Here is a 19,667-nt window from a genome sequence, read left to right on the forward strand (position 1 = left end):
TATTTACCATGTCCCACACGCTTAATTAATGTGCCTGGCGACATATGGAAGCTGCTAATGTATCACTTGCCACATGTCGCCCGAAGGCTAGTTGACCCCCCAGACAGAGTAAGGAGCGCCGCCTCGCTTGTATATCTCTGTTTATCCAGTAAATAGAACCTACGAAAACTCTACAGGTGTTTGTGTTCGCTCCTGTAGATAGAACTTGATACCCAGAACATATACAGATACTGTACTGTATAGTGAAAAAAATGTGATGGCCAAAAACTTAGTGACAGGATTACATAACTTTTTCTTAAATACATTCATGAAGACACAGAGGAAATTTTTCCCTTCACCTGAGACAACACCTTCACCTCCAGACTACAGTGAGCACCTTTTTTGTGGTTTTATTTGGACAGGTAGCTAATGAGTAAATTAATTACCTTAGCTTCATCACCATCTTGCAATACGAGCCATGTTGGATAAGCAAAGACAAAACTCTGGGGACTAATAGGAATTAATGGTAGGTAAGGATTTAGTCTTGCTGATGACTGTGGTCCAGATGATTCCCTCTTAGGTTGTCCTGGGTTCTTTCCTTCTCGTGGACCTTGACCCAGTACTGTCCCCAGGATATGGCTCATCAGGTGATCCAAGTAGGTCTTGTTTTTTGCATCACCAACTCCCCTGAAGATAAAAATAATTAAAAATTCTTAACTTACATAAAATTAAGTCATTTAGCTTAACCATCGCTGACATATTAGGGATCAAATTCCAACTTAATCTGTGTTATTTCAATTAACATTGTTTTGAAAAATTCCCATTAAACACGCCACCATCACCACTATGAGAAGCCTCAACAAACAATTTCCTCCACCATAACTGCTGACTGTTTAATTCTATCTGTTAAGTAAATATGATGTTTCCATGCATAAATAAGGCTTTGTTGAACTTGTTTTCTTTCTAACAAGAAAATTGATAAAATAAAAATGTCTGCTGATGGCTGCATCTTCACTAGCCGACTGTGATCAGTTGTTTTGTTACTGTCTGGCACCATTTGTGTTTTATTAAGATAATTAATGTTAACCTTTGCTTCCTTTGTTAAACTGCAACAATTTGACAATATATCTTAACACTTGTACTACCAGCCATCAGCCAGCCACCAACAGCTGGGTCACCACTGAGTGTGAGGGTTTGATTATGCACTCAGTGATCTATATAAGATTTTTAAACTTGAGAGATTTATCTAGAAAATTTTTCCAATAAATTTATGGCAGAGTAAGGGTAAAGTACAGTAATGATTTTATAGGAAATTTTGACATTTGATAGTGTTGGTTAATGTGTAAAGCATGAAATGAGGAATCCCTGAACGATGTACAGTACTGCATATTAATTTTTCAGATTTTTTTACATTACTACGTATCAGATGTTTTTAAGAAATATTAATGCCAGATGTGAAAACTTCATGGCTCTGCCTTAACAAAATGAGTAGTAAAAAAAGATCAGTTACCTTTTAAAACTTTACTGGAGAACTGAAACACCTTGGGAATATAACTTGAAAATGCAATGCACATCTAATGGGTTAATAAATTCTTCAACACTTAAAAGTGTACATATTGTACATGGTATTATATAAGTTTGTTTAGACTTGCTACAATACAGTACTTTACCTTTTTTGTTAAATATTTTAATATTTTTTCTGGAAAATATGACCAAAAATTCCTCCCAAGAAGGCTTCCCATTTATAACATTAAGTCTACTGTATAGGATAATACTGTACATAACCAATTTACATCACTGTGATGAAAACAAAAAACTAACTGCAAAGAAGCTTTATTGTAATTCTAGATGACTGTCAGTACAAAGGTAATCTGTGGTCCTGTTAGTGACATATGATGTTCAGTTCTCACAATAATAAATTAGCGATGAAGTTTTTTTCAACAAGTGTAATATACAAGTGAAGGAACTGTGTTGTTATTGTTATTATTATTATTATTATTATTACAGTAAAAAGCATTCTAAGTCAAATTCCATATCCACTAGAGCTACAATAACTTAACTGGCAGTATAATCAGGAACTTACTTGGATAGTGTTTCAAATTCAAACTTAATTAGGCTGGCAATCTGGTCCATCAATGCAACAATATCATGACTGGACACACTGCAACAAAAATAAAATTGACATGGTCACATTTGATCCATTCATTTAAGGCTCTTCAAACAACCTACACAAATTACTTTAATACGTACTTTAGTCTGGTTTATCTACTTAAGTCAGCTGTATAAATTATTTTCCTGACTGATAATGGACATTAAATAAATGTTCTCCCCTTTAGCTAATGTGTCATGTCCTCTTCCCTTGCCTCTAAACATACAATTTGTTCCTCGATAGCACAGCTTATAACAATTACTTATTTTCCTTTGATTTTTGTAATTATTGTACAAACGTTTTCCTTAAATTATAATGATACTTACTAAGTGTGTGGCAGTGCCAGGAGAAAAACATCATTGTTCTCTCTAACATAAGCAACATGATAGTACTCCCCATCTAGACACACAGTGGAGCTGGAAACAAAATACAACTGTGGTAAGATCAATGGAAGTTTAAAGGAGTGCGTACAGGTGAAAGATAATATGAAGTTAATAGATGAATAAAAAATGGAGGATTGATGCTGAAACACAATGTTCTACCACAGTCCATACCCAGTTGGCTCTTGTTAACGCACAAAACCAAAAAACTGGTGAGCATAATAATAGATGCCACCTGGCCAAGTGTGGCAAGCTAGAAATAATATTGTGAGCTTTCCATGCTATACCAAATGTAGTACATATTGACTTATCGCAGTGAACTCACCACAGCGCTGGAGCACCAACCACCTCCTGCACGGTATGAGCGGTAGTGATGAACATTCCTCGTACCTTCACTAACTTGTTACTCCAATTTGGAAACTGGTACCTATAAAATATATTTGCTTATTTTAAGTACTATACACAAATGAAAAAAAAATATGAGATGCAGAAAATGAAAAGATATTAACATCTTTTGGAAGAAACTGTGCAGCTAACACAAAAGGTAATATAACCCCTTCACTACTAGATGTCACTTTTAATATTTTATTAGGATAACACCAGACAATCTTATTCAGAACAAATTACCTAGGTACCCAAGGGGATAAGAATGGGAATGTTTTACATTACTTGCAATATATGGTGCTTTGTCACAAAACATTTTGATATGGTTAACTATACAGTATATTGTCCAACAGTATGGTTATGAATATAGTAAGTATTACAGTTCATAAAGAATTAAAACAAGTCAAGATTGATGTAGCCCATGATAAAAATGTCTTATTAATAACTTTGGCCAATGTGACTTCAGAAAGAAAGCATCCATAGGGCTCTTTACTAATGTTTTCTTCAAATATTGGAAAAATGTAAGAACATTAATGTGGTGGTGTACTAACCTTATGTCAGCACCATCGGGGGAATCCTCAGTAACACCCACAAGGCTGAGGTAGAGGAGGGTGTGGGGCAACTGCTGCAGGTAGTTTGTGTCTGGATTGGTTACCTCTACACCTGTTACCACCTTCACTAGTTGAGTCTGTGTTACTCTCTGTGAAGGGAAGAATAAATGAGTAATCCTCAACTTATCTAGGAGTTGTAATAAAATATGATGCAAAATCTTTCCCTCACATTTGGTTCCAGATGTGCAGTGGCTAAACCTGAATACCTATCATAGAATTCTTCACACAAGCTCTGCAATGAGTAAGGATCCTGCTGAAATAAGCAAATAGGTGCATAACAAATCCTTAATTTTCTACTGTCAGGATCTATATCTAATAGTTTGACATAATATGATAAAACAACCTAGACTATATGAGCCTTTTCTACACTGCCCACTTAACCATACAACAGATGATGCCAGAAGGAAAGGACAAAAAAATTTAATACAATAAAGATAATTTAATTTCCAAAGAAAATTTTTCAGTACCATGAATGATATCCAGGAAAAATATCTAAATATAAAACTTTAAAGTTATTATCCCTCAAAATATCAGCATCCCTCGCTTTATGAACGTTCGAGATATGATAATTTAACACCCTTTTTCTTATTCACCAAAAGCTACCCTTGTTTATACAAGTTTTATTCCGAGCAAAAATTCAAATCGCGCACCCGTGGGAGTCAGCTTGAGTGGCCTTCTGGAAGAGATGCACAGAGACATATTTACACCCACTGTGTCAAAACAAACCCCCCCTCCCTCCAGCCTGCGTCTTTTGTTATGTTTTCCTTTTCATGATAAGACTATTCACCTCACGAATGTTTTTATTGGAACCTAACCCATTCGTATCTCCAGGGAAACCTGCACAGTATTTAAATATTAATTCACCTACTATTGTGCAGCTTTGGGCTTGAATAGATATATACTTTAAACAAGAACTGTCATCAATAATATTTATTTAAATTTAATACCAAAATAAAAATTTTATTTTATTTCTTTAAAATTTGTTAGTGGGTCCATAAAATATAAAACAAAAAATGTCTGGCCTTCCTAATTTTCATGAAAAACTGTCAAGATTAATATGTCATGATCAGCCAAACCTACATATTGAAAATTAAGAGGAATTACCTTGTGATCACTCTCGAACTCCTCTGGGAGGGTCTCTGAGGCACATTTTTGGACGGACAAAGTAATTGTTGAGGGAATCTGTAAGAAAACAATTTTATTAAACTTAAAATTAAATACAGTAGTACAATGAATTAATCTTCAGCATTAACATATATACAGGCTATTTCAAAGATTTGTTTTAGTTAATGGCATCTGTTTAATAATCATCAATATTTCGTAAAATTTATCATAAATACCCTTTACTGTACTGGCCTTTGATTAAAGTCAGCACATTTATAAACATATAAAGTACACATATAATTTATTTGTATGTGTCAGCACTAGCTTCATCACCACCAATGTTTCTAACCTAACCTTCAGTTTATTGACTGTTCCTTTCTATATTATGTGTGGGTGAATACCATCATAAAGTTAAGATGTTATTTTTAGTAAAACGTACGTATTGTGTCGGGAAAAAGTGGAGTTTGGGGGTCGGCCCGGTCTCAATTTCAATTAATCCCATATGTTATGTTGTTCACTTTACGCGTTTCTCACTTTATGCGGGCCGCTGTGGGTTGAATTAACCGCGTAAAGTGAGGGTTGACTGTAATGAAAATATACTAAAATAACATTTTTTTTCTGCCCATATGCTTCCTCATTTTACTAACTTACTTCATTATTATCCACCTCTTGCATTTCATCACTGCCGGAAGTCTATAAATAAACTTTCTATGTGTCGCCATTGTCTTATAACTTACTCCTCAAACTGACTGAGGACACATAGACTCATCTCCACCAGCACAGTCACTCAGCCAGTTGCCTGATTGTCCAATTTCTCCTCATTTACTCTCATGTAATACAGGTATGTGGTAAATTAAATACTGTACTGTATGCAAAATAAAATTAATCTGTAATCTGTATACAATAATGGTGTAGAGTTGTAAGAGAAAATGTGGAATTTGGAAGTTAACAAATATTTGGAGATGTAGATATTGTTTGTAATGCATGAGAGAGGATAAGTGTAGCGTTAGCTGACCGACGGGAGTGTTCGTACCATGTAAACAAAGCAACGGGAGTTTAGGATGATGCAATAACTCCTCAGGGGTCAAGCGTTTTTTCAGACAAGCATCTCTAATTATAGAATGGAAATCAACGTACAGTATTACTTCAGAAATATATTTATTATAGATGTTGGATTAGCATTTTATAAAGTTCACTTTGTTTCAAGTCTAACCAGTTTTCGTACGTACAGCTATAAAATCATTACTGTACAGTAAGATCTTGTATTTCGCGAGTAATATAGACTGGAAAAATTGCACCAAATTCAAATTCGCCAAATGCAAATAATAAACTAATGGGAAAAATAACAATATAGACTGGCCACTCTACATCAACCTCTGATTTTCCCATTTATAACGTCCAAATGATACAAATTCTGCCTTTATTGACCTGATTGTGCTTTCCGGAAACTAGTTTTTAGGCCTTCCTCAAGTAACTTAATCACACGCTGCTTATCCTGCATCAAGTACTTGGCAAACTTAACTCCCTTATGATAGTCCCGCTTCTCCTTTTCCTTATTTGGCTGCTTAGGTGAGTCTGTCCCACCCCCACCAACACCAATAGGACCCCAGTAGAGGTAGAGGCCATTATCTTGACTCAACAGGTGGCAGCACCACCCAAAAAAGCACACAGTAGCAGCCCGGGCGGTCGGTAGGATGGCACGGGCTACAACACGATAGTTGCGTTCTTGTAAACTTCTTTTACGTTCACCACCGGCAATTCCATCACCAGAACGCTTCTTGGAGACATTCTTCTTACCTTGTCTTTCCATATCCATCACTAACACAACAAAATTGGAGAAAACAGCGAAAATCATGGAGCAATTAACAGAAACCTCGCGATTCAACTGATCACGTGATGTAAACAGAGAGCGCTGGTGTAAACCGTTATTAGTCCTCACTGCGAAACATCCTTTTTACTTATTCTTTTCATACAGTATTTATGGGTAACAGTTAAATTTGCAAAAAAAAAAAAAAAATAATAAATAAAAAAATTACAGAGTACCTCTCAAAAAACACTTCACAAACAAAAGACACGAATCAATTGAAGATGTGATGTCGAAAGTGAACTGTAGACATTGCATAACCTCGCGCCGTGCCACACTTAAAACGTTGAGGATGGAATCGTGTTATAGCCAGCATTCCTATGCAAAATTTCGCATTTTACAAATAGCATTCCCCTATTCATCAATCACATTGCAACCAATTCGCATTGACAAAACACGTGTAGCAAAAATGACTGTAACTGGTATGAGGGCTGTGACATCATTCAAGACGGCGGCCAGCATTCAGCTTGCTGGATCTCGCGTTCAGCTTGCTGGATCTTGCGAAATTCCCGATATTTTATGCCAAATATAAGACTTGGTTACATTAGGTAGTGCTCGCGAAATTCAAAAAAGCGAAATATGAGATCTTACTTTACTGGATGGCATTTACCGTATTTCATTTACCATAAATATGTTTACAATCAATGTGTACACCAAAATTTTCATTAAATAAATATTTTGTGGCACTTAATAAAGACTTTTGGGGAAGCATTTTTAGAGGAACTTACAGAAGTTTTTCAGCAATGGAACCCTTTTGTAAATCAGGAAAATAATGTATGTACTGTCTACTGTATACATAAAGGGAGATGTTAAAAAATTAGCTCACCTGTAGCTCTGCCAATATATCATCCAGATTATCCCATGTGACGTCAGTTTCATCCACCTCCTTCAACCAGTCACCTGTGGTCACAGACAGAGTAGAGGCAGTTAAGTATTAAAACATCTTCAAGTAAAACAAGCACCTGGTAGTCTGCCTAACTCATGTAAACACAGTACAGAAGAGTAGCAACAACCATAAGAATTAACTTCCTTGACACTTCTTTCTTCAGCCAACATTAAACAGTATCTTTATTGTTTAGTCTGTCACAAACAGCCTTATGTGGGCTTTTAAATAATATCTCAGTTTACTTTCATTTCCTATTTTTCTGTTACTCCTGATTTTCAAATTAGAATAATTTTAATGGAAACGTAATTTTTTATTTACTACTTTTCTATTTCCTGTGGAAATGCTTTCACAGTGGTCCCCCATATGCTCATATAGTGGTCCCTCGGTTAACAAACTCAATTCGTTCCAGAGGGTCTTTCGTTAACTGAAACCATTGTTTCAATGGGATATTGGGTAATTGGTTCCAGCTCACCGAAAAGTACATACAAAGTAAAAAAAAAAATGCAGTAAAGTACACTTACTTTGAGGTGTGTATGTAGCAGGCTCCTGGTTGATGATGCATATGTGAATTTGAAGTAGGAGGTGGAGGAGGAGAAGGGAGAAGAGAAAGAAGTAGGGATGGAAGAGAAATCACCCCTTGATTGATGCCATCATTTCACCAATAAAATTTGAAGTTCACCGGGTGTAATTCAAGATTATTTTCTTTAAATCAACACTGCACTGCATTATATATTGTCAATATGTTAAGTAAATTACAGAATGACCAATATTTGTACTGTAAAAATGTAAAAATAGTTTATGTTCAAGAGACCCACAAGCAAGATGTTACCTCCACTGAACAGAGACACAAACTGACGTCTTGGTGGGTGAGTGAAGTGGCTGATGGGCGCACCAAAAACTAGTTTCCTGTACTGCAATTATGTTAAATAAGTGTTAAAATGACTAATAATTTTAATATAAAACTTGTAAAAATATTTAATAGCACAACCTTCTTGATATTTACTCAAATGGGAACGAATTTAAGCCCTAGAACCGATTACTGTATTGGCGGACTAATCTACCAGCTGGTGAGCAAGCGAAAACATGTTGACATGTTTTCGTAAGAATTTCGTTAACCGAATTTTTGTTCGTTAACCAAATTGAATATTCTTATGGAAGGTAATTCGTTAACCGAGGCGTTTGTTAACCGAGGGACCACTGTAATTTTAATGTTAATGATTTGAGCCATACAAAGACATAAGTTAATTTCAATCAGACTTGAATTCCAACTACTGGCCTTGTAAGTTTAAGCCCATGCCAGGAACACACAGGAGGAATATTTGCCAAAAAGTGTTTGCAGCAATTCCATTTTGCTGCTAGGGCACATTGCAAGTAAAGGTACCCTGGTAACCATTGCTTGTTTATAATTTTTAATAAAAGAATAGAACTATCGGTACCGCCATGCATGGGTAGTGATAGGGACTCCCAACTTCCTTGCGTTGTATCACAAAGCACATGCCATGTCTTTTAAAGCTTTGTCTCCTGTGCCAAAAATATAAGAATTGTCATAACAGGAATCTTAATGTAAGTATCTGAACAAAGGTAGAATAACACTGTTCTTCATCATCATCGATTTATGGCACTTTTCCCAGACTTGAGTGGGTTAGCTATGATCACCAGCTGGCATGGTGCTCTGGTTGCCCTCAGGGAAATTGGAGTCCAGTTTTCCAGCTGGGTTGGGACCCACTTTTACAGAGTGGTAACTTGGCATTAAATGTAGGACTTCAAAATGTCCTCTTATCTGGCAAGTCTGAGTCACTAATCCCTAAGGTAATCAATGACTACTTGTTGCAATCTTAAATATACTGCAATTCTCATTCTTCTGCTTACCAATCTTTATGACTCCATTCCTTAGTGCTTGTGAGCCAGGCACAAGGCCAGCAACCATAACTCGTGAATCTGGAGGTTCACTGAAGCGGCCCGGCACAACACCAAGAACCGTCTCACACAGACTTGCCCGTCTCCCCAGGTTGTTGCCACCCTCATAAACCTGTAACCCACAATAAAAGGAGTGAGAGTGACTGCACTGTACAGTATATACTCTATTTGCCTTCATGAGTGACAATTATTACTATAGTACTAATTAACTTTCCAGATTTATATTGTTATGGCCTGTGGGTACAGATAAATGCACTATATAAGTGATGAAAATATCTCTAGGCAGTGAATAGGTAAAAGTTCATTAAATATTTCTTTATATTCCAAAACTTTAGGTACAGGGTATGAATTATTTACTGTAAGATGTGATGATAATTTTTAATACAGTACAGTATACACAACAACATAGGCTTTGGTAGGTGATGATATTTTACAAACTCCCAAAAATGTAAAAAGCTTCATAACCAAGCACTTACAGTAAGGATGCTGTGAACTAAAATGTAGGCAGTCAAATACAGCTTAAACATTTGAGAATATTTGTGTTAACACAACTTCCAAATTTTTTATGTTCTGATATTATTCTCAATTATTATCATAAAAATTGTGGAGTCACAGTACAAATACATTTTATATAAATCCCATAAATCTCTGTACAACACACTGTAGTACTCATTATAAAAAAAAATATTAAATCTTTGTGCTGCACATAACTTTGTCAAGGGCCCATACACTATACCTGTACTGAAAATTCTAATGGCTTTATGTATTGTACTTTAATCATGTCTCAAAAATTTAAGTCCACTGAGATGACTTAAATATATAAAAAGCTTGTAAAATTGATACAGTATACTGATCCTGATTTATCTCAGTCAATAAATAATAGAATTGCAGAGGACAAATTTGTCTTTCATTCATTAAAGTTTGATCTCATTATAAATTCATTAATCAATTGGTTTCATCTAAGACAGCAAGTTACATAAAGCCTCACTCACCTGAAGATTAACTTTCCTCACTTCTCCACTTGGGTTATCCCTGAAGGTCACTTTAGGAGGGGAGGCCAAATCTGACCCACCTTTTGCTCCTCCTTCTCCCCCAAAACCAACTCGTGATGTGCCCTTAACTCTTACACTTGGTCTACGTTTCAGTAATCTTAGAAGTTTGTCTGTGAAGCAAAGAACAGATTATAATGAATATATGTACTGTAATACCATCTTAAGAAATAAAATGCATTTTTGCCAAACATCACTACAGGTCATGAATAATAAGGAATATCAGTAAATCAAGAAACCGTATCATTGGGTTAAGAGATGTAAAAAATGCATTAGGCAAAATATCTACACCATGTACTAACTGTATACAAAATAAATCATTTGGCACAGTACAGTATTGACACAGTGATGGATGGGTATTTTCTGACACATATGACACATATTCACTGCATTTTCACTTCGGTGGCCCATGCAAGAACTACCATGGTCCAAGGGAACAATAAATGAGTGTGTCTCAAAATTCTCATGACAGCATTCACTATGGTGGTGATGTGCTGCATATTCTCCCAATCCAAATTATCCTTTTATGGACTTCTACTTCCTTATTTCTCCAATGTTAATTATTCCCATCCACTTGTATGTTATCTTTTTCTGCTTTTGTCTTCTTCCTTTTAGACTTGTACAGTATATGTATAGCTGATGAATCAACTACAGTACATCCTTCCTACAATCTTTCTTACCATATGTCATCAACATCTTCATCATCATCATTTTATGGCCCTTTTCCCCCAGTACAGGTACCTGATAGCATGGTGTCCTGATTGCCATCAGGTAAATTTGAAGAAAGTTTTACAGCTGAGTGCTCTTCCTGTCACCCACCCACTTAAGCAGAGTAGGAACTGGGCATTGTGTAGCACTTCCAAGTGCTCTCCTACCTGGCAAGAAGGGTTGCAACTCTCTGAGGTCATCAAAGACTACCTGGGGTTGCAACTCTCTGAGGTCATCAAAGACTACCTGCATACCTTCGGCCAATATGGCAGTGTATAGTTTTTCATTAATGTGATAACTAAATAATAAAGTGCAATATTTTAGATTATATTTAGTGTTGCAATAGAGCTTATGAGGTGAAGATGGTAAGCACGGTAACAAATCTTTGAGAAGTATTTTACATGCTCACATAAAGGTAAACACATTAATCAAGAGCATAAGAGAGAGACGATACAGTCAATAATTGATTGAAATAAAATATCAAACTTCACTTACTTTTCTTCTTTATTTCTTTTGTTGGGGATAAGACAGCTGGCTTCTTTTCAATTGCTCCAGATGCTTTAAGAGCTTGCACTTGTTTTTCTCTGACTGTACTTGAAACATAAGACTCCACATAGAGGAGTGAGCCATCATTCTCAACATGTTTCAGCCACTCTGCATCTTCATACCTATGTACAATATTTGGTATTTGTTATAGTGCTTTTGAATTATACTTAAAAATATGGAAGATTATACTACAAATTCCCAGTTTAGTTTTGTAAGACATCATTAAAAATTGCTAAGACAACCTTGCCATGACAAATCTTGATTTGCATTGACTTACTCATCTGAGGATTCTTCTGACTGCCTTGAAGATTCTGCAGAATAACTCTCACTATTGGAATCATAGTCATCAGCTGGCTCCATTGTGGCAGTATGAACCTTATATGAAGCTCATTACCATCAATTACTGCAACCAACAACCCTGTAATATTAGTCTTCATCAGATGGAAAAAGGAGTCACAGAATTAGCAACATTACATACAAGGATAAAACTATTGTAATCTCTGTACAGTACTGTAATGCACAGAATTCCATGTAAGAATATAATTTGGGAAAGATTCAGTTAAACTACGAGTTATAATTACTGTACTTATCTAATTTGGATTCCTCCTACAGTGCAGGATTGCAAACATTAGACCTGTATATCTTTGCACAAAATTAAGTATGCAAACACTGTACTGTAGCAATATTGAGATATTTTGACATTTGGTGATCTGTGTGAAAGCAGAATTATGTCACCTATGGCAGAAGACTAAATTCATACAAACCTAAGCTAATCTAACAATCTTAAGTGCAAAAAATTACTTCAAATCTATTTAAGAATTGGCATGTAGGTCGGATGCTCTTGGCAATTTGACTAATTAAACAAAATACTAGTGAACTATGATTGTGGCAGGAAAACCCACAGAGCTGTTCAGTGGTATCTTTTTGCTCACAGATACAGTACAGTATACTGTACAATACAGTAAAGTTCAATCACTGACTTTATAAATTTTGGCAAACTGCCAAATGTGTCCTATGATGATGATGATCATCATAATCACTGTTTTACAGCCATTTTCCATACTTTATACAGCTCCTCCCCGACTTACGACCTACTCGACTTACGACCACCCAGACATACGACCGCCTCAGTCGTACCAAAATTTTGTCAAATTACGTATTTTCAAGTCCCAACGTTAGTGATTGCGCTGTGTACTGACAAAATTTTCGTTTGTAATTCACTTTAAAATGGCTGGCAAGCTTAAAGGTGAGAGTTTTGTTGTGCTGAGAAGAAAAATAGACACCCATTATAGATTTTCTATGTATCATTTATATTTACATAAGCATTTTCGACTTACGACCATTTCGACTTACGACCTGGATTTAGGTCCCTAACCCTGTCGTAAGTCGGGGAGGAGCTGTATATGTGCTACTTGTGTTCACCAGATGGCATGGTGTCCCAGTTGCTTTCACACAAATTTCAAGCAAGTTTTACAGCTGGCTGCCTTTTCAATCACCAACCCACTTGTACAGTGGGAACATCATTACATTTATTTATTTTCTTCATCTGATCCAAATACTGTACAGTACTGTACTCCTCCATCAATAATTACTGTGATGGTCAAGGTCTGGTGGTGATGGCTCTAGGTCAAGACTTGCCCCCCCCTCCCCCCAGCTCCTGAATGTATCTGAACCTGCTCCAGTGCTTATCAAGTCTAGTCTTGAAAGAGCTCACACTCGGTGCCATCACAACACTCTCTGGCAGATTGTTCCAAGAGTTCACAATTCTCACTCCGAAAAAGTTACCCCTCACAGTTTTCTTGACTTGCGGCTTCTTCAACCTTTTGCTGTGACCCCTTGTGGGACGAGCGTCCGCCAGCTCCAGGTAAGGGCACTCGATTGAGTAGTGCCCTTTGAGATGCTTATACACCTCAATTAGGTCGCTCCTTACCCGTCTGTAGTATAAGCTAGGCAATTTCAGGTGCCTTAATCTCTCAGGGTAGCTGAGGTGCCGTAGTGCAGGCAATAGTCTGGCGGCCCTCCTTTGAACATTTTCAATCAACTGACAGTCCATAGCATATCTTGGGGATCAGACGGGGTGACAGTACTCCAGACAGGGAAGCACTTCACTCTTGAAGATCGTCAAAAGGGTCGGACCGTCTAGACATCTGAACGACTTTCTTATAAGACCTAATAATTTAGTTGCCTGATTTACCTTCTTCTCACAATGGCCTGAAAACTACAGCTCATTGTCAACATACACACCTAGGTTCTTTTCACATTCAGTCTCAATTGAAGCAGTTACTTCGTCCCATTGGGACATATGATACACCTCCTTCCCATTGGTACGTCCCAGGTGCAGCCTTTTACACTTCGCGACATTGAATCTTAGAAGCCATTTCTTCAACCAGTTTTGAAGCTCAAAGAGATCCATCTGCAGCTCTTTACAATCTGCTTGGTACCTAATTTCCCGAAATAACTTGGCGTCATCGGCAAACATTTGTATGGAGGAGTGTACGTCAGGCACGTCATTTATGAAACAAACAAACAACAGTGGGCCCAATACACTGCACTGTGGTACCCGCTTGTGACAGGTACGGATGATGATTTCGTGCCATTAATCACCACACACTGCTTGCGGTCATGTAGAAAGTCTTCTATCCACACTCGGACATTTCCCCAAATTCCGTACCCTTCCAGTTTGATTTTCAGCCTTTCGTGGGGTACACTGTCGAAAGCCTTGGCAAAATGTAGGTAAATATTGTCGATATTACCACCCTGTTCCAGAATATGGGTCCAAATATCCAATACCTTGAGCAATTGTGTTAAGCAGGAGCGCCCCGGCATAAAACAGTGTTGGCAATCCTTTACAAGGTTGTTTCGTAGTAGATGTTCCATTGCGGCATCTCTGATAATACTCTCAAGTACTTTACATATTGTGCTGGTCAGGCTCATCGGTCTATAGTTGTTCGTGGAGTGACGATCGCCCTTCTTGAAGATAGGACTCACATAATCCACTTTCCATTCACTGGGGACCTTTTGTTCATCCAGGAATTTACAAAACAGGATCTTCAGGGGCTCGGCAAGCTCGTTGCACAACTCTCTTAGCACTCTGGGATGTACCATGTCTATGAAACATTCCGCACTCTTGTAAACACTCAATATCAGTGACCCTCTCGGCTCTTTCTGACCATCACCAAGACCTCATCTGCAAATTTGGTGAGAAGCTTCTGCACCATCCTCGACACCGGCTCCTACTACCACCCGAGATCCCTCGTCCAAGAATTGCTGTTCGACACCACAACCGCATCTAGCCCATATGAGCACGAACTGATTGCTAGAAGAACAGCCCAGTCCCAACCATTGCAAAAATTATCAATAACTTGTAATCAACCAGTGCATTCACTCCCAGTCAATCTTACTTTATGCACTATCACTATGTTAAAATGCCCTGTAGTTTGAGCTTCTCCCCACCTAATCTTTATATATCATATTTGTATCACTTATGTTACTTGTATATTATTTGTAAATCAAGAGACCCATTCCCCAATTATGTAGCTGTATGTTTTCAGCCTTCTGGTTGCCATGCTCTTTCAATAAACCGTTAATTATTATTATTATTATTTTTATCACATTACTGGGACAATGTAGTTTATTTATTTACATATTACTTGCCGAAAGTGGATCCACGTCAGCAGCAACCTTTGAAATTTTTCCAAAGATGATAAAGGCTTCCTTACCTTGAAAAAAGTACAAAGGATGAGGGAGGAATGGGTTTTGCAATATATTAGTTTTGATGTGCAAAATGGGCAGAGGAAGATGGCAAAACAGAACCTTGCCATGAGCACCGTGTTTTGACTATACTAGAGATGGTTATTTTTGCAGAGAGGAATTTTATTATATTTTAAAATATGAAATAGAAAATAGCTACAGTATAGTACTATAGGTTAGGTTAAGTCTAGTGGGCAAATTTTCTTTATTTTACGAACAATAAACTTATTGGTTGTAGCAATTGAAAAGTCAATTTGGTGGATGGGGGTGGGAACTCTGCAAACGGAAAATGCAAGTCACAAAAATTAAACAACAAAAAATGCATTTCTCCTGCATTTTTTGTATGTTTCTTGAGGTAAGAAAGCTTTCATATTTTATTGGCTAAATTTTCCCAGGCTGCTCCTATGGCTGGACAGGAGCCACGAATTACCCAAAAGTACCTAAAAGTATAGCAAATAAGGGTAAAATCTTAACGAATATCTGTTATACATACACAAAACATGTTTAATAATATTTTTAGTGTAATTTTGTAAAAATAATTTGTAAGATGAAATAATAAACAGCGAAAAACTTTCAGTATTCGCGAACGCTAAATTCCAAAGAGTTCGTGAACAAGGGAGATAACTCAGATCCATCGTGATGCACTTCGCTAACCTAACCTAACCTAACGAAAAGTAAATCCTACGGCTATGTTAAATATCCAAAGTAACAGAAACATTGGTAATTATATCTCCATTTTGGATAGGCGCCTCTTAGGAATTTAGCATTTTTCGCTGTTTATTATTTCATTATTTTGACTACATTTCAATGAAAACATTATTAATCAGGTTTTATTGATGTAAAACATATATTCGTTAAGATTTTACCCTGATTTAATATACTTTTGGGTACTTTTGGGTAATTCATTGTACCGTGGCTGGACCATTCTTGTCAAATATACAGAACTGTAGAGCATAATATACTACTGTACCTTAACATCAAGACTAGGAACATTTGTACTGTATACTTGTTGGTTAACCTGTAACCCTGTCCTAGAGTATCATCTTACTCAAATTAGTGGTAAAATTAAAGCTTCGGTCATCTCTGTATTTAGTTATCCAAACTAACCTAACTTAACCTAACCTAACTATATCTAACCTAACTGGGGAGGGGACCCCTAATATTCCCCGGATAACCAAAACTAAAATAATACCAACAATCTGCCAGAGAATGTTGTATCAATTTCAATATGATTATTTATAGCATTAAAATATTATCAAAATTTCTTTCATTTACATAAAGATGTTTACAAAAACTTATCTGACAATACTTTTAAATATTTACAAATACAGGAACATGATACCTTGTTTAAATACAAACACCTTTAAGCAGATATTTAACTTCTTGTTATTGTTACCTTTAAATTTGGTATAAAACATTGTGATATTAAACACCGAACATAATAGAGTGAGTGAAGTAATGTCACTTACCTGTACAGTATAAGGTACATGATATTAAGACACCTGCTTACAGCACCTAATTATGTGGCCATTATGTCACTCTACAAGCACCATGCATTACCATATAAGTGAATAATCCGTCTAATACAATCGCCTGTGGGTGTGTCACTAGATATATTGATCAACATTACATACTTTACATTAAAATGCAGGCTTGTGCTTCACCTCCTAAGGTCTTTAACCTGCAACACTCAACAGGTGTGTTTACGGTCCTCCACAGAGAACTTGAGGCACTTCATGGGTGACGATGGTAGCACCCATGTCCAGAGGTGTTAGTCACTGACATTGTCTTAGAAGATCACCTTGGCTCTCCATATACACATACAAAGACAATGCAGGAACACAGGCATAGGTATAGTTCATTTATCAAAGGATATCCAAGGAAAGTCGTTAAAAGCTTATTTTCAATCATTGGCAGCAGAGTCTTCCATTAAACAAAACATTGATTTATTTGTCAATGTAACTGTGACAAGCACAACAATGTGTTTAGATTTATTGCAACAGGTGGGTCTTTTCCACAGTAGTTGTGAACTCTTGGAACAATCTACCAGAGAGTGTTGTGACGGCACCGAGTGTGAGCTCTTTCAAGACCAGACTTGACCAACACTGGAGCAGGTTCAGGAGCCGGTACATGCCCAGTACTTGCCAACAGTCCGTGACAGAGACGTGACCAATCACCCAAGAGGCTAACGAGCTGATCAGTGGTGAAGAGGATAAAAGCAAAAAGTAAGTAAAAAATTCTCAGTTGATTCAACCACGTCTTTAATAACGTAACAACGATAGCTAAAATAAGGTATAATTATGTTATATGGGATGTTGGTGGTACATTATGTCCTGGGTTCCACCCCGGTACAGGAAAGATTATGAGAAGGGTGCTATACAGTGTGAGTCCTACCAAATATGGCAGATTTTCCCCAGGTACTCTGGTTGACTTTTGGGTTTACCAACGGGTTACATTTCGTAAGCGCTTAGGAGTTCCAACAGCCCGAGCGGCTATAAAATAACTTTCTAAAATAGTAAGCCTCCAGCACACAAGGCTGGCACTGCACACGACGGCCTCACCCTTCCAATCGAGAAATTACGTCCCCATTGACAGAGAGTTCGAGGCGAGAGTCTTGAGTGCTCTTTATCCAATGCCCAGCCACACAACATAATATTTCTTCCTCTCTCTGTAGTTAGACCAGAACCCACAAAGAGTATTAAAGTATTTTTCTTTCATTTCTGTTCAACTACACAATTTCTTACTGAGGGAAGAGTTTGTACCCATGCAGTCTCGGGTTATCGGATTTGTACAGCTGCAGTGAATCCATCTACAGGATATGTAGCTCGCCTATAACCTTGAGCTTGAAGGTTCTCTTTCCTGTACGGGTGAGAGTCATGAATAAAGCTTCAAAGTGTTCGTCTCCATTCCCAGTTTAAACACATCTTTAACAAATTGCTCGACTGTAACTTGAAAGTACTCAGGTGGGAGTGTGTAGTCCCTCCTAAAGCAGACTGAAGGTATACATTGAGAATACGAAACATTTGCGTCCACCTACAGATACCGGTAGATCCTATAAAATTTCAAATGTATTTACGTGCGTTGGAAATTACCTGAAAAAAAAATACTGACATATGTACTGTATGTGATGTGTTTCTTTGTTGGAGTGTAGAGGCTAAGATAATGATAAGCACTCACTGATTAATGAGTTACATACAGTACTGGCAGACGCTGCTAAGGGGTCGTTAGTACAGTACAGTTTACCTCACCAATACCCTATATTTATAGTTTTAATTTTTATTCCCGTCTTCATTGCTTGTTGTTTCTGTCTAATTCTTTTTTTGTGTGTAAATTAATTAAACTATAGATATGTACAGTGTTACTTCGTTTAGTTTATGAAAATTATAAGTTGAAATATACTGTATGGCTAAACATACATTTACTGAAGTAAATATTAGTTAATTACGTACTGTAATTATATATTGAATCAAAACACGGAATGATATGTAGAAGTTCTATAGATTTGGGAGAGGAAAGTCTACTCTCTGAAAAAATAAAAACCGTTGAATTTGAGTTGTTGAAAACTTCCTGCAAAAACGAGTTACTAAAAACGTATATTCTTTACCCTAAACATTAACCATCAACTCTGGCTTGACTGTGGCTGGCTGCGGCCATTCAAGGTATTGAGGGCCGCTGGTGCAGGCTCAAACTCCCAAAGGTTCGTAATATTATAATTTTATATATTTTTAACGAGGGACGAGAGACCGACCACGTACTGTACTGTAGGACCAGAGCCGAGACAACATATTACCGTCTCAGGGCAGCTTTGACAAGATGTTTCCCATATCTGCAACTTGGTCTAAATATGCTAGATTTTGTGTCCCATTTACGTGGAAAATTATATTACGGGCTGTAGAGAATCCTGAGGGAACGTGGGTATACAGCAAAGCCCTGGTGAATGCTTTATTAAGGGAAGGTCTTGTGTGTGTACAGTATGTGTGTGTAATATCTACAGCGCTCACGGCTACTGTGGATTTGGATGGAGAGACAGTTCGCCTAGCAAGCCAATGATTCCCAGTTTATTTCACAGCTGGAGTATAGGATATAAGATTCTTTCCCTGTACACTGTATATGTTAGGTTAGGTTCGGTCACGCTATATGTTATATTAGGTTAGGTTAGCATGGTTTGTTCTAAAGTGAATGTTAAGAGCCAGATCAGTGCCTATACCGTATAAGCGGCCACTACGGCAGGAAAAAGTTATAAAGTCGTAACACATTATTATTATTTTATCATTAATCCTACGCGTCACTTTTCACCTCACTCTTTTTTATCGTCGGCGGGTATACTGGGTAGGTACTGG

At 37.1% G+C, this 19,667-nt stretch overlaps 1 protein-coding gene across 5 annotated transcripts in view; it reads right to left on the reverse strand.

Annotated features, from left to right (window-relative positions):
- LOC121872464 (protein inturned-like) overlaps positions 1-17,165 on the reverse strand; it is a 33,044-nt gene extending 15,879 nt beyond the window's left edge. For 2 of the 5 annotated variants that reach the window (XM_042375251.1, XM_042375246.1), the window contains exons 1-12: positions 16,962-17,066; positions 11,855-11,995; positions 11,527-11,699; positions 10,267-10,436; positions 9,227-9,386; positions 7,298-7,371; positions 4,608-4,685; positions 3,444-3,592; positions 2,834-2,935; positions 2,455-2,544; positions 2,063-2,140; positions 426-666 (exon numbers count right to left, since the gene is read on the reverse strand). In XM_042375251.1, coding sequence (XP_042231185.1) covers positions 426-666; positions 2,063-2,140; positions 2,455-2,544; positions 2,834-2,935; positions 3,444-3,592; positions 4,608-4,685; positions 7,298-7,371; positions 9,227-9,386; positions 10,267-10,436; positions 11,527-11,699; positions 11,855-11,937 — 1,398 coding nt within the window. In that variant the 5' untranslated portion in view covers positions 11,938-11,995; positions 16,962-17,066. Of the gene's footprint in view, positions 1-425; positions 667-2,062; positions 2,141-2,454; positions 2,545-2,833; positions 2,936-3,443; positions 3,593-4,607; positions 4,686-7,297; positions 7,372-9,226; positions 9,387-10,266; positions 10,437-11,526; positions 11,700-11,854; positions 11,996-16,796 lie in introns of all 5 variants that reach the window. The other 3 variants (XM_042375250.1, XM_042375249.1, XM_042375247.1) reach the window with 3 other exon arrangements.
- Positions 17,166-19,667: the final 2,502 nt, after the last annotated feature.

This window comes from Homarus americanus, unplaced genomic scaffold, assembly GCF_018991925.1.
Source record: "Homarus americanus isolate GMGI-L3 unplaced genomic scaffold, GMGI_Hamer_2.0 scaffold11302, whole genome shotgun sequence".
Classification (NCBI taxonomy): Eukaryota; Metazoa; Arthropoda; class Malacostraca; order Decapoda; family Nephropidae; genus Homarus; species Homarus americanus.